Genomic DNA, 15,382 nt, shown 5'->3' with positions numbered 1-15,382 from the left:
GTCGTGAGTAAGCTCGTAAGGAAAGCAGTGCCAATATATTGGACTAAGAGATTGGTTTCTACAACATTGGTTTGAACTCTTTCTCTAAACAGGACCTCTATAAAGACGGATGACGATGTAATGCTACCATCTTTCACTAATGGCATCCAAATATATGAAGTACAATACTTAATTCCAAATTTTTCATAGGGTTTGGTGCACTGGCTTGGCCTAGTGGCTGGTGTCGGTTGCTGGTTCAAACAACATGAGCATCAAATTTTACCCATAAACCGAATTTGGGTAGTAGACCATTAGATTAGTCAATAAGAATATCCTATAGAAATCCAAATTCAATTGATAAATCAGATTCAACTCTTTTGGCCGAACCTGATTGATCAAATTCAAAGACAGATCAAACACCAGATAATCTCAAATTCCTTTATATATATACTCATATATAAGGTTGGGCCAGTCAGGTCTCTGTATATTTTGCAGGAGAAAAGTGTTTCAAACTTGCCTCAAGAGCATAGTGTAACCGGACGAAAATGTGGCTCATAAATGATTCAGGGTTCAAATCTTACTGTCATTGTCATGTTTAGGTGTATTATTTTTTAAATCTATAAACAGTAACAAGTGCAACACTCGAGTTGAACGATATATCTATAACCATATATAAACCAAAGCAAGTCAAAATTATGAAGGTATAAGGGTGTGATTTTAAGATTTTCATGCTGAAGGCCGTTTCTCTCTAATAAATATAGAAAAAAATGCTTCGAAGTTGTGCAGTTCTTCTACACTTGGGGCTTTGGGCAACAAATTTTCCACATAAGTTCTAGTGTCAAACGAGTATTTTGGGCAGTCAACAGCTAAGGGTTTGGATATACTCCTGAAATTAGGGCCGCACACAAGCACTGAACCTTATATATACACATATATAAGGTTTGGATATACTCCTGGAAGTTATATTCATCAAACAAATCAAATTTGATACGATATTATCATTGAGCTATTATTATATTATTTTTATTGTTATTAGAAAAAGTATTTTAATCAGATGTATTCAGCAAATTGGAGGCGAGGTGAAAGAACAGATCCAACCCTTTAACTCAAGTCGGGCTCTCTCTTGTAGGTTGATGCAGAACCTTAATTTAGGTACATTAGAAATTGGATCAAGGAAGAAAACCATGCGTAGGTCTAATTTTCGTGTCCCTGTCATGCAAGATTTCCCAGAACTCGGGCGGAAAAGGCACCTAACGACCACCGCAACCGTCCTCTCCACTTGTCATCTCCTCCTCGTGTCCATGAATTCAAGCCTCTCTGTCTCTTTGTGGGTTCTTCATGGATCCCATCTCTGATGCAAGTATTCCACTTCCCTTCTACCACGGAAGCTTCATCCTCTGCCTTCCTCTGCACCCTTTGTAGTTTTTCCTCAACTACTGGAGATTTTACCCATAGATACACGGCAAAGGGATCCTCGCTCCTCCTTTTATCTCCCTGCAATCACGCAATCGTTCTTGTGGAGGCAATGACATAAGGATGCCTACTTTCACAACCATTGCACTCGAGAATCTGCTTGCGCCCGCCGTAACTCAATCGACTATGCAGAGAGGCCCGAAATCCACCTCCCCAAATGGATTCCCGCAAAATGGTTTGAAGAAGAGCTCGATTTGTGATGAGAAGAGGCCACCCCAGCACCTCTTCTTCTCCCCTGCCCTTTACAGAACCCCCGAGCAGACCCCTGTGCCGGATTCACCGTCCTCCTTCTCGCAGTCGCCTTACATCCTCGATTACAAGCGGCGGAAGCCGCGCCTGCAGACAGAAGGGATCCTGGTTCACCGAATCGAAGAACCGGCAGGGTATGGCGGAGAAGTAGCTTTGGGTAATGGCGAGCCGGACTCAATGGAGGAGGTTCAGACTGAGGTTTTAAGGAGGTGCAGCGATGGTGGTGGTGATGATTTGTGGAAAAATGTGGAGATTAGTGTGGATGAAGGAGCGGAAACCGGCAGATTTTTGGATCCCAGGGTGCCCAATGTCGTCGTAATTGACAGGAGAGAGGAGATGGAGGAGGATGACGGCCGCACACCATACTGTCAAAGCGAGTTTTTTGATGCCAGTGATGGTAATCTTTCTCTCTTTTTTTCTGTCTCTGTCTCTCTCTCTCTAGTTTTCCTAATGACTTTACTTTAGGTATTGCATTTTGTTTACGTAAGTTGAGATGGAAATAGAATTAATACGACACATAAACTATTCGTGTCTGAGTTCGTTCCCTTCTCCTTTTTGTCTTCTTGTTTGACGGCAGTTGGTTTTTATTTTTTTAAATAGTGTCATTGGCTTATGCATGCTTTGACTCCTGAAGGTACTAATTCTGGTAGCAGATTGTTCTTGTTCCCATTCCCATCTTGTTTGTCTGGAGAACCTTTCCCGAAAATCTTTTTCGGCTCTTTTTCGGTTTTTCCAGCTTCGAGGTAAAATAATGTCTACTTGTTGGACTTGAAGATTGTACATTACAATAAACTATCTTTTCGTGAAACACACAGATTCAGCTCAGTCCACATGGGAGTCATGACATCACAGAGCTGAAATTTGTATGGTTATCCGTGGACCTGTGCTATCATAATTTGTTGCTACTTATGGTATTGATGAATGACGCTAAGGTTTTCTATTTCTAGTCCTGATGAATAGACTTGAACTGCAGGTATACTTTCATATTTACAAGGAAATGTACCTTCCCAAGCATTTGTAAATAGGTAGTTACATGACAAATCAACTTTTTCTTAGAAATGAAGGTTTGTTTTCTCTCCTATAATGCACTCTTTCTGCCCCTTCATTTATAAAACATTGAGAATATTCATATTCATGCCCAGCATGGGGAACATGGGCCACTCATGACTACTCTTACTGGACTTTTAGTCTATCTAACCCCCATTTTGCCCTCCGTATTCAGTTAAATAAGAAAGCCAGAAGATGCAGTATACTTCTGTACAGGACATCAAAGCTGAATCAACTAATATTAGTCCAGTGAATTCTGAGCAAGGGAAACCAGCTTGCCAGGGTCATGTTCGAGAAATGAAGAATCAAATCCTCATGTTCATGTTTTGCTTAAGAATCGTTGTTTTAGAGGCCTACATTTTCAAAAAAAAAAAAAGAAAAACAAAGTGAGTGCTGACTACAATATACATGGACTATGATATTCTGATTTTAAGACTCACAATAAGAATCCTAGATCCAACAATTGCTGGTGAAATCTTTTGCATATAAAGATGGAACAGAAGCAGAATGAACTAATCAATTAACTCAAGGTGTTAGTTTCCTTAATTTATTCTATTAGGTTGCATGATGCAGTTAAACAAATCGCTTCATTTAAAGTAATATAGCTTGAAATGCAATTGTTAGATTATGTTCATAAATGAAATTGTGCAGGCCCTTTGAGTAGATCTCATTGGTGAAGTCCTTGCATGATTTCGTAGATCATGGATATTCTATTTTTGGCTGAGTCCATGATCTTGAAATATCTTGAGATGTTCAGTAAACTGTTAAGTAACCATTGCAATGACACATCTAGCCTTCTATTGAGATGAATGGTCCTGTGTGTGTATCGTAGCTCCGGAAACTGCCAAAAATCATTAGACAACTTTCCACTTAGTTTTGCCTGTCATTAGGATGAAGTGATCACACTGTCATTACAATTGGAAGATAATAAGGTTAAACTTTTGCATGAAAATATTTAGCTAGATGGTGCGAGGATGCTGGTGACCTGTGCTTGTTAAAGGATATTCTGGTGAGTAGCTGAATTCTGAAATGTTTTCCTCATGCAATGAAGATAAAAAATAGGGTGCTACATGTTCAGCTTTAGAATATGCACCTTTTCTCCTCGTTGAGAATAATTATAAATACAATACTTCTGAACTTCACTATTTGTAAATGTATTTTGGTGATATTTGTTGATTATCCCCTCGGTACCACTACTTTCTCTGATAAGTTCCAGCTATCTTGACATGGTTAGGAAGGTGATCTTAGTAGCTTGCAACTTGGAACTTATTTGATTTTGAAAGCTACCTTCGTAGGTCTTATCTACATGGGTACAATGCCCCTTTCAAATGCTTCAGAAATTGTAAACTAACATGTTGCCTCACAAACCTGGATATGATAGAACTAGATAAAGCAAGTTTTTATTAGTGTTAGAATATTCAAGTTAGCATTTGACTTGTTTCCCTGGTTTATGACATTTCATTTGCAAAGAAGCTTGTTTGCTTCCACATTTTGGAAGCACTTTGCTTGAAACTATAAGCCCTATATCCAAGTAATGCACCCACGAAACAATATATGAGTCATTATCAAATATGTATATTTTGCAAAGCATCATGAAATGTATGAATGCTTTTTTGTCATATATATATAAGTAACATTTCCAGATAAGGCACACTGCCTAACTACTCTGTCATGAGATATCTGTAGCCTCTCAAACCCCAACAACCACCCTTATGCAACCCACGCTTCTAAAGATCACTTCCTGTAAACTTTCAGCATAGTTCTTGTGCCCTCATGCTTGACATTATTTCTGATTTATTTCCTCAAACTGGAAATGGAATAAAGTTGGTAATACGGATTAACAATCAACAGCCTGAGCTAACTCAGCTGTTAGCTTATCTGCAGGTGGCATCAGCGCTATAAAATGACTTTACCATACGTCTTAACTTTTCTGCAAGTGGTTTCTTTTACTGGCATTTGAGGAACAGCGTTTTCATAATATAATCTCAATTCGCTGCTTTATTCTATCATGTGTCTTGACAGATTTTTGGCGTGATGGCTTATCCTCTCAAGGTTCCCCTTTCTATCGTTCCAGTCTGCAGGCTGACCTTGATTTTCTTAAGATGGATCTGCTGTTGGAAACTGAAAGGCGGAAAAGGGCAGAAGAAGCTGTTCAGAATATGCATGAGCAGTGGGAAAGGATTTCAAAGCAGTTGTCTCAAATTGGTCTTTCATTACCTATGCTTGACGAGTCCAGCAACTTAGTTCAAGAGGACGAAGGTGGTTACGCACTGTCCCAGGAAGTTGCTATTGCACGGTTTGTGGCTGAAGCTATTGGCAGAGGTCAGGCTCGTGCTGAAGCTGAAGCAAGAGCAGAGGCTGTTATTAACGCAAAAAATGTTGAAATTGCAAGGCTTCATGATAAGCTGCAGTATTATGAAACTGTAAATCGTGAAATAACTCAGAGAAACTTGCAAAATATAGGTATGTTTTACTGTCTCGGTAGTCACTGTGCCCTATATGCAGCTTCATGTTCTCCAAATAAGGTCTCTTATTACAACAAGAATGGGCCAGTGTCTACTCAGGTAAAAAAAAAAAAAAAAAGAAGGAAGGTTGTAGTTTATTTTTTGTCATGCTTTTCTGTTTCTCTTACAAGGTGAGAAACAGAAGTCTCATTCAACTCAAATTTCTCAAGGAGAAGTTCACATTCTTAATGTTCTTTTCTGATTATTGTGCTCTGTGAACCATCCTGGTATCTTTTGCATTGCCCATTGGGGGTTAAGTGACTCCACTGGTTTGGCCTTCCAATGGCTGAGAGGATGCCCAGAAATAGAACCCATAACATGCTTCATTTCAAACACCTTAATCCTATTAATCTGGTGACTGGTGTCATGATACTTGTGGGTACTTGTCATGCATATTTGCATATATCTTGCACACTCGTGGTTTACACATCCTGACTGATTTTTCTCCCTATTGAATTTGTTAGTATATTTGTATTGAACAAGGTAAATTTGCTCTCCTATATGAGATTTTTAGACATGGCAGGAAATTTTTGTTAACCAGGTAGTGCTTGTTGGCTTGTTAACTGATCCTTTTTATTTCTTTCTGCAGAAGCAACTCGCAGGCTTAAACGTTGGAGAAAGAGGAGAAAGAGACTTGTATGGGGTTGTGTTGGATTATCGTTTGTCATTGGCGCTTGCTTCCTGACATATTCATATCTCCCACATGGAGCTACAAAGCCATCGTTGGCCACCGCAAAGCAGTCTAGTGCAGGCTCAAGCAAGCCAGAGTCCATAACAAAATCTTAAACCGATTGCCAGTTCTCACGATGCTCAGAATTCCTTGGCGAACTTCTACAGGTCGCTGGGATGTGCAGTAACAGGTGTAGGTGAAATCACTGCTTTAAAATGCTTCAGTTTGTGCAGCAGTAGTCAAACTTGCCAACTTGGCAATAAAGCTGTCTGGTGGTGGTTACTTGTAGGAATCGGCAAGTTTACCCCAGCCACTCAGGCCCAGCTATTCTGAGCTTCTAAGTGGTTACTGCCTTGTCTGTTATCATGGTGCTTACACAATGGAAAGATAAAAAGTGGTGTGGTCTTTTCTGATAAGCGTTGAACAATGGCAAGACCTGAGTTAGTCACTACCCAGTTAATGATGAGTCTTTCTGATAAGAGTTCCACTGAGGACTGTGAACGGGTTAGATAAATCTGCTTGCTTGGTAAAGAAAACTTAACATGATCATTAGCAATACGATTCAGGTTTTGCTTTAGGCTTTCCATCTAAACTGGATGGATGTCTAACTCTTTCTCAAATAATTAGTCAGATTCAGTAATCATGAGCTTCCACCTAAAACCGGTTTACATTCAGCATCTGGTCTACTACTAATACTTGGTTTAATAGGGTTCTTGATCCCAAAGAATATGCGTCCCTGGTCTCATTCCATTCACCAACCTCTCTTGGACCAACATTTCCTAAGTGCATTTCCATGCGCTCACTGACCATAATGGAGGCAGTTTTGTGATGGTACTATTCGAGTGAAAGTCAAAGCCTTTTCCTTCTCTATGCCCTTAAGTTCCAAGGCTGTGCCAATGCCTGGTGTATGACTCTTAATGCATGTCAATTAGTATACTGCTCCTCATTCCACTAGCATAAGAGGAGTTGATGTGCATGCCACTCAAACCGATGACTACCTACCAGCTACTGTTCCGAGCTAGTGTACCAAATCTCCTTGAGGAGACATGACAGAGGCAGTAGTTTTTCTTATCTCAAATAACTATATTTTTTGTGGCTTGTCTGTATGCTTTCAAGTGAAAGGGCTTCCCCTTCTCTGAGGGGGTTGGCCCAATGGCTTAGGGTGGGGTTGGTAAGCAGACAATATTCATTTTGAGTATTAAGGGTGTCAACCTCCTATACTGTAAAAAGAGGTCAGTGACATGCAAGTTGAAGTGCAGTAAGGATGATACCCCAACACATTGAAAGCAAGCGCTGTTCCCTATAGGAACAAGGGGTTCAATAGAAGCTTCGGCTCACCAGGTGGTGGGTCTCTTCTGCTCACCTAGAAGTGAAAAGGCTTTCCCTGGTAAGGAAAAGTTCTAAAACAAGTGGGCTCCCACAAGAAAAGATGAGCTGACCTGCAATGACCTGCGACAGTAGGAGATATGAAACTAACTTGTTGGATTTCTTAAAGTGGAATCTTCTTAACAACCCGAATTGAAGTTGGCATGCAGTATAGACATAAAATTTGAATTAATCTCAACAAATATGACGGTTCAACAGGAAATATTCAAACATGTAAAGTGACTTTTAAGCTTGTAAAATATGTCGCGAACAGAGGTAGCCCTGAAAATCTGTATGTATGCTTTACAAATGCAAGAGCTTCACGACTTCACCCGCCTCCCAGACCTTACAAAAGAAAAGTTGAAAGAAGCATATAGAATAAAGTGTGCACAAAACACACAAGAAATAAGGAACAGAAGCTTGTCATAGTTAACACAGTTAATTATATCCAAATTAGTCATTAGATGTCTGAATTAGCAGAGGTGCATGCTTTTTATTTTATTTATCTTGAAAGTTAAGCAAAAAGGACATTGTGTATTTACAAAGATTTTGGTACAATTTGTGATATCCTTTACATGGTAATAGTTTTTTACTAGCTTAACAATATTGTGTTTGAAACACAAAGAGTAGAAAGTTTATCTGATCATCAAAAAGTTTTTTACTAGCTAGTTTTTTTTAACCAGTTTTTAAAACTTGGTCTGTGTGTTCGAGTGAAAAGACAGAAAGAAAACTTCAATAACCCACTTTTTTTTCAGTGGGGTGGAGTCATTCACTCTCTTCTAAAAACTGCATGTTGTAAAAATCTGGTTTTCCACAAATCTAGTTTTAATTGTAACTCAAACATAGATTAAGCGCTGTTCTATATGCAAATCGCTCTTGGAGTCAAAAAATTAAGTGTCTTTTTTTATTATCAGTAGATTTGTAGATTTTTCTTTGACATTTTGACTGAAATAAAAAAACAAAATTAAGGACATACTGTTTGCAATATTAAACCATCTAGAGATGGTAGAGCTCAAACCTAAGCATCTCATGCATAGGGAACATAGCTTCTGTGGAACATACATCAAACTTACTTTCTTGATAATCAGCGTCACTTTTCTTGTCAATCTGTCACACCTAGAGCCAGAGAAAATGCACGTTGAGGGCACCCTCATTTTTTATGTTTTTAAGCAATGGCGGAGCCACATACAGGCTAGGCTGGCTCACAAAAAACTCTTTACTTTCATATTGGTGCTTTGAAAAAGTTCATTTATATGTAGTGGAGCCCCTTAAGATCTACGGGTTTTTTAGTTAAGTTTCTGGCTTCGCCACTACTTTAAGAAAGCACCTCAAACTTTTATGTGGCGAATGCCGACTGGTTCATGTTCATCACGTTCGTTGTTGGTTGATATATTTGGTCACATTATTTATGGTGCAAATGTTTTATAGAGAATGAAGACGATGAGTGATGAACGTGGAAAGTGTTTACTCTTTGTCTCGCAGACGTGGTGGAAATGGAATCGCCCAGTTTTGTCTCCTTTTAGAGAGAGAGTCTGGTGAGAGTATTGGTCTATATTGGCCTGTATCAGTAGATATGCATCACACCAGCCTGTCACACAAGTAATGCTGAGAGCTTGATATTAAATATTAATTTATGTTGGTATATCAATATGCATCGTATCAATGGGATATCTAGCCTGATATGATATCAGGGGACTATAGTTTTAAAATTTTGACACGGACCAAAATACAATATTTCAAAACTTTTATCTAGGCTAATTGAAAATGTTTATAAAATATATGTAAAGTTCTTGTTACTAAAATTTTGAGGGAGGGCCAAGGCCTCTGTCAACCAATCATGGTTGAGTCAGAAATCTTTTACTAGAAAAGGGGATTATAGTTTCAAAATTTTTACAATTTTTTCAAAACTTTTATATATACTAACTGAAATCTTTTAAAAGTATATGTAAAATTTTTGTTACTGAAATTTTAAGGGAAGGCCCTGCCAATCATGTGTGAAGACAGGCAAGAAGGATGGGCTCATTCAACTCACCAACCACTATAGTTTGACCCTCACATTATAAGCACCTCGCAGTTTATGTCATACAAACACACCGGCAAATGCGGAGCTAGAAATTTTTCATGGAGGGACTATAGTTTCAAAATTTTAATAGGAACCGAAATACAATTTTTCAAAACTTTTCTGTAGGTTAATTGAAAATTTTTAAAAATACATGTTGCTGAAATTTTAAGCCAAAGCCCCTGCCCCTGCCGGTCATGGCTGAAGACAAACAACAAGGAGTGGCTCGTTCAACCCACCAACTACCATCCTTTGACCTCCACATTGTCAGCACTTGGCAGTTGGTGTCACACAGACACGACTGTCGACTGTAGGGACGGAGCCAAAAAAATTTCAAAGATAGTTTCAAAATTTTAATAAGAGCTGGAATACAATTTTTCAAAACTTTTATATAAGCTAATTAAGAAAATTTGAAAAATACATGTAAAATTTTTGTTACTGATATAATATTATATTGTTTGGTTTGTATAGAGATCCGATTGACTATATGAATTGTTGTATATCATTCATTCTGATAGATAAAGTAATGAAAGGTTGTTAGGGTGGGCGCCGGGCCGGGCTGCCAGTGGGGGCCTGCTACCCGGGCCAGTGCGGGCCGAGCCCAGGCCCGGATCAGCCAGACGGGGGCCTGATTTGGCCCGATAACCTTTACAAAATATTTTTTATTATTAATAATATATATATATCATTATTATCATCACGATCCATAAGAGTGAAGAGGCAAGGTATAAGCGCTCAAATTTATAGCATATACAAAAAAATTGTTCCCTGTTCTACGGTTTATTTTAGTGTATCTTGACACTTGTAGTCAATGTTGACCGTATCGGTCTCAATGCCGTATCGTTTTGCCAAATGTTAAGAGGGACATGGGGAATTGAGTTGTAAAGAATGACGGAGATCGGAACTGACTCTGAATGAATTCAGGCTTATCAAATCCAAATCCAGATCCAAAGTGCATTTAAGTTGAATAACGGGTCGGTTTCGGGTAAAGAATCCTCATATGTGTTTTACGTGAGGAGGCTTGTGCTATCCAGCACATGAGCTTAGTGGCTCTGGTCAGTCAACAGGTGCGGCTGGTCAAACGACACCAAGTGGGTCAACAACGGCACACCAACCCCGGACCCACAGGGTGCAGTCAGAGTCCACACCGCGGTGGGCCTTCGCCCAGTCTAAGCGCATTCCTTGACCTTGCAAATTACTATCCATATTTTATGTTATTTGCATTTCAGTCTCCATTTAGCTTACGTTAAAATAATTAAAACTCAATACAGTTAAAGAATCGGGCTTATGGGCCGACCCGGGTCCCTTTTTCCCTGGCTCTGGCTTGGGCCTGAGTCAGGCCGGTACCCAGCAGCGGCTCAGCCCAGTGCCCAACCTTACTAGTATTCCACCTTTTTGTAGTATAGAAAGTTGGCATTTAGAAAGCTCGAAATGAAAACTATTACCAGCCCATTTGGTGGGATAAAATTACATTATGAAATGAGTATTGTTTTTTTTACTTAAAAAAATTCATCTAGATATAAATGCAAATTTAAGAAAAAATTAAATCTTTTATGAAACCAAACCAATTTAAAAAAAAAAGGTTGTATATGGAAAATTTTTTATAATGGTCGGATTCTGACTTAAGAAATGACATCTCAATAAATTTGGTAAATAATATTTCAGATTCGAATCCAATCTATCGACACTCCTTACATATAGACAATAAAATAGCATGTTTTTAAATTGATTGTTTGAGATTTAGGCACCAGAATTACATGTAAAAGTTATTTGTGTGAATGTCTCAAAAAATGCGAATATCAAGGCATGCGGGTGCCTTTGGTGCCTGTTTCTGCAAATATCATGAAGGCGATAAGTACTATATTGCAAAAAGTACAGAAGAGCAGGCCGTGTTATACTACCGTCTCCAAGGCAATGGACTTTACAAGAAACCCTAGATAACGGGTCTTCTTTGCTATAAAAAGTCCATTGGAATTCAAACAAAACGACTCTGTTGTGGAACACAAATCGAACCTGATATGACAAAAAGCAAAGTCATTACATTAAAAATAGACTGGATCAGATTCAATGCAGATAAAAGATAGAAAATCTAGTCTCTCAGCTTAAAAAATAATAGAATTCCTATTAAAAAAATTTTTGAGTTTGTTCTAGTCTCAAAAGATTTTGTTATTTTTGTAACACTCTAAAAATTTAGTTTCGTATTGAAGATTTCGAGAGCAGCTGATAAAAGGTTATTAAATAAATGGTTGTCTTGGTTCCTAACTTTTTTTAAAATTAAAGCCAAAACTTACTAAGGATTAAATTGAGATTCATCAAATCAAGAGGCCGAACCTAAAAATTCATCCTATAATTATTTCTAGATTAAAAACGAAATTTTAACACTATGTCCATAGTAACCAACGGTGGAAAGAAAAAAAAAATGTACAAACAAATCAATGGATGATTGGATGCGTCCAAACATCTGAAAGCACTAAATTTCAAGAAGTTGCGGAGAAAAAAAAAATGAAAGAGACTGTTTAGTGCGAATCCGATTGCGTGGGAACAGTGTTAATGAAAAAACAAAACAACCAGCATTCTTAATTAATTTTTGTCGTCACTAGAGAGATAACGATGATTAGGTGCGCGACTCCATGGGTTTGACCTCACTGTTATGTCCGCATCCACCGCCGACGTCACCTCTCGTCATTCAAATTGGATATTTAATTAGACCGAACTGCCCCAAGCCTTTTTTTTTTTATTTGAATCTAGATGTGGATCATGCGACCCGTCATACAGTCTTCACCTCTAATGTCATCCGGTCTGAAGCATTTTCATAATTATCGTAGTATTTTTATAGTTTAAAAGAGTAGCACCCAAGCTATAATTTGTCAATAACTCATGTGACTCAAAACCTATTTACATTTGCATTAGAAACTCAAAGATCCAAACAAGGTCCGGTCCTTCGACAAAGGGGTATTTTGGGGATTTTACATGGACAAAAATTCTTCCAACTAATTGTGAACACGCACACGTGAGAAGAGAAGGTGACGGGAAACCTTCGTCACCAATTGCGTAGGCCGCTTCCGAAGCTCTCACCTAACCCCATAATTTGGACATCAAACCTAACACCATCCTCTACCTTCAAAGCAAAGAATTATTAAAAAAAAAAATCCAATTATAAGCTCCTCATTAACTTTAATTGCAAAAAAGTGGTTGTACCTTTTATTGTTTTGCTTATCTTCCAAAGCCGATTTATGTGTAATTGGAATCAGCCAACCCTTTTGGAGCACGTCCCTTGCATATTATGTCATAAGATATAACCCCTTATGTTTTGCAAACAATTATCACATATATATGTAAGCTTTGTATACTTTATATACTCTTTTGGCCTCCATTAAAATTTTGAAACTATAGTTTCGGGCTCCTGCAATGAAAATTTTGTTGGCACCGTCACACTATACGTTTTGACCCCTATAAGAAATCTTGTGTTAGGGCTGAAAATTATTATTAAAATCCTCTTGTTAGTTAAACGAAAGATCTCGCCCTGCTAAAGACAAAAAGTAGAACTTGGAAAATTTTTTCTTACTTTGAAACTATAAAAATACCTCACCTATATAAGATAAAATACCTCACCTATATAAGATATGGGAACATGCTTTCCCATATTAATGGCACAACATGGAAGATGTTTTCTCTCCCAGACACTTTCATGGCTTTTTAGCTTATGGGTTAATATATAACTCGTTTAAAAGTAAGTTTCTTGTTATGTCATTTTACCTGTGACGATGAAATAATTCAATTAGATCCTCTCAACGAGCCCGCCATCTAAAACTTTTGACAAAGATGTTCCATTAAAAAATATAATATAATTAAAAGGAAACCCCGCCTTTCTTTTTGTAGACAACGACATCATGGTCCCAAAGAAAGCCAACCCCACCTTTGGTTAGTGTTTTCTTGGTAAAAGCTAGGGAAAATGTAATAATTTGGAAATAGTAAATGTCGATATGATCTTATCCTATACCAAGCTTTTATTCTTCTAATTAGGATGTTATTTTTTATATTTTAAAGCTTTTTAAAATTTATGTTTTATATCAATTCAACATCAAGTTTGAATGTTATATATATATATATATATATATATATATATATATTAATTTAATACAAAACATGCTTTATTTCAAATTGCTTTAAGTTTGAAATTTTAAGAGCGGTTAAGATCTTGGTGATTAAAATTAAAGAGCATTTAAATTTGAAAAATGGTTGACTTAAACATGTTTCTCTATAAATTTAATTATAAGATCATATGCATAAAATGAAATTGCACAAAAAGAAACTTGATTATCTTTCTATAAATTCCAAGTTTCTCTCATTCTTTTGTATTCTTTCTACAATAAAGGGAGGGAGAATTCCCCAGCCCGCTTTCAACGAAACTACATATTTCAAGGAAATAATCGTTAAAATCAAATGCGCCGATCCAACTTCATAAGATTACAAGAATCAAGAGTTCATAAAAATCTGATTTATGTATTGGAGTTGCGCGCGTGTGCTTGTCTTCTCTTGCAGAATATAAAACTTTGTTGACCCAACTGCATCGGTTTAGTTGAGTTTGTCAAAAACCAGCTGCGATCCAACCAGCGGGGAGACTGGACTTTTGCTGGGCGTATATATATATATATATATATATATATATATATATATATATATATATATATATATATAGAGAGAGAGAGAGAGAGAGAAGTTGGTAGGTATGTAACGTATAAGATTTATGTCATGGCTGTTGATCGTTTTTTAATGGAAATACTGAGAGAAAAGCTACTAGAAAAAGATGATATGGTATTTTGGTTATATATTTTGGTTATATAACATCATTAACAACTTTTCCATACTGATCATGCACCCAAGGGTCACATCTTTCTCAATTTCTATATATATAAGAAAATAGAATGGCAACTCTGACTATCTAGAGTCACCTATCTCACTCATTATGGCTGATCGATCTAACATGATTGAAGATTGGTAGAAAAACAGACAAAAAAATGTGATAGATATTTTCATCTTTTAGTATTAGTTCACATTATTTTTCCTTGTTTTTCTCTCAACCCTCCTTCTCATCATGAGTGACCTGCACCCAGAGTCTCTCTCTCTCTCTTTATATATATATATATATATATATATATATATATATATATATATATATATATATATATATATATAAAGAGAGAGAGAGAGAGGTCAAGATTCTCATATAAGTGCGATTACCACCAAGCTGCAAAGGTCTCGCCTACTCATCAACTTGGACAAATTCAAAAGAAGTTGCAACATGGTCCGCTAATTTCATATGCTTATACCTTAAGATTGCACCAATTTAAAAACTCATAATCTGACCAGAGCATTGGATTTGTGATTGTCCATTTAGTTACCATTGACAATTGAACTACTGGAATCTGATGTATCTATGCGAGTCACAGTAGTACGTAAATAATATGTTCTTTATAAAAGTAATTTAACTTATTTGTTAAACTCGTCCTTATAATTATACTTTAGTAAAGATGTTCATGGGTTCCAATTGCCAAGCTTCATCTCTCTGCCATGAGTATGATTAGAATCTCTACCTAACCCAACTTTCCAGCTTATTTCAAAAAAAAAAAAAAAAAAAAAAAGGGAAAAAGATCTAAGCATGTCGGTTATAAGAAAATATGGAGTCATTTTAAAATAAAATTGGGGACTTTGAGTCCGTTTATCGGGATTATATCAAAATATGGGGTCCCCAAGGAAACATTTCCCAACTACTTAAAATTAACCGGGCGAAAAGATTTTTTTGTAAGGTGGGGCCCGCAGCCGAAGGAAACGAGGAAAATGCAGAAACCCCTAGAAATCTTTGACGCGGACGTGGCCCTACGGCTCTCTCTCTCTCTCGCTCTCGCTCTCGCTCACCTACCGCGCGCCTTTCGCGTCGCACGGGCGAAGTGGCTTTGATAAATTCCGCCCCCAGTAACGGAGCAAACTAGGGATCCATTGACGATCTCTTTCACACTTCACCCCTTCCCGATCTCC

The 15,382-nt window shown here is 37.5% G+C and overlaps 1 protein-coding gene across 2 annotated transcripts; it reads left to right on the top strand.

Annotated features, from left to right (window-relative positions):
* Positions 1-1,253: 1,253 nt before the first annotated feature.
* LOC116254751 (uncharacterized) lies at positions 1,254-6,372 on the top strand. Of its 2 annotated transcripts, none has more exons than XM_050077987.1 (3): positions 1,254-2,098; positions 4,771-5,070; positions 5,842-6,372. In XM_050077987.1, exons 1-3 carry the CDS (start codon positions 1,516-1,518, stop codon positions 6,036-6,038), a joined length of 1,080 nt encoding a protein of 359 aa, XP_049933944.1. In that variant the 5' UTR covers positions 1,254-1,515; the 3' UTR covers positions 6,039-6,372. The 2 variants fall into 2 exon arrangements, with proteins under 2 accessions (XP_049933944.1, XP_031486172.1); XM_031630312.2 differs by having other exon boundaries at positions 1,257-2,098; positions 4,771-5,211.
* Positions 6,373-15,382: the final 9,010 nt, after the last annotated feature.

Source organism: Nymphaea colorata, chromosome 5 (genome assembly GCF_008831285.2).
Source record: "Nymphaea colorata isolate Beijing-Zhang1983 chromosome 5, ASM883128v2, whole genome shotgun sequence".
Classification (NCBI taxonomy): domain Eukaryota; kingdom Viridiplantae; phylum Streptophyta; class Magnoliopsida; order Nymphaeales; family Nymphaeaceae; genus Nymphaea; species Nymphaea colorata.
Note: the sequence above shows the minus strand (reverse complement) of the source record. Positions and strands in the feature narration are given on the sequence as shown.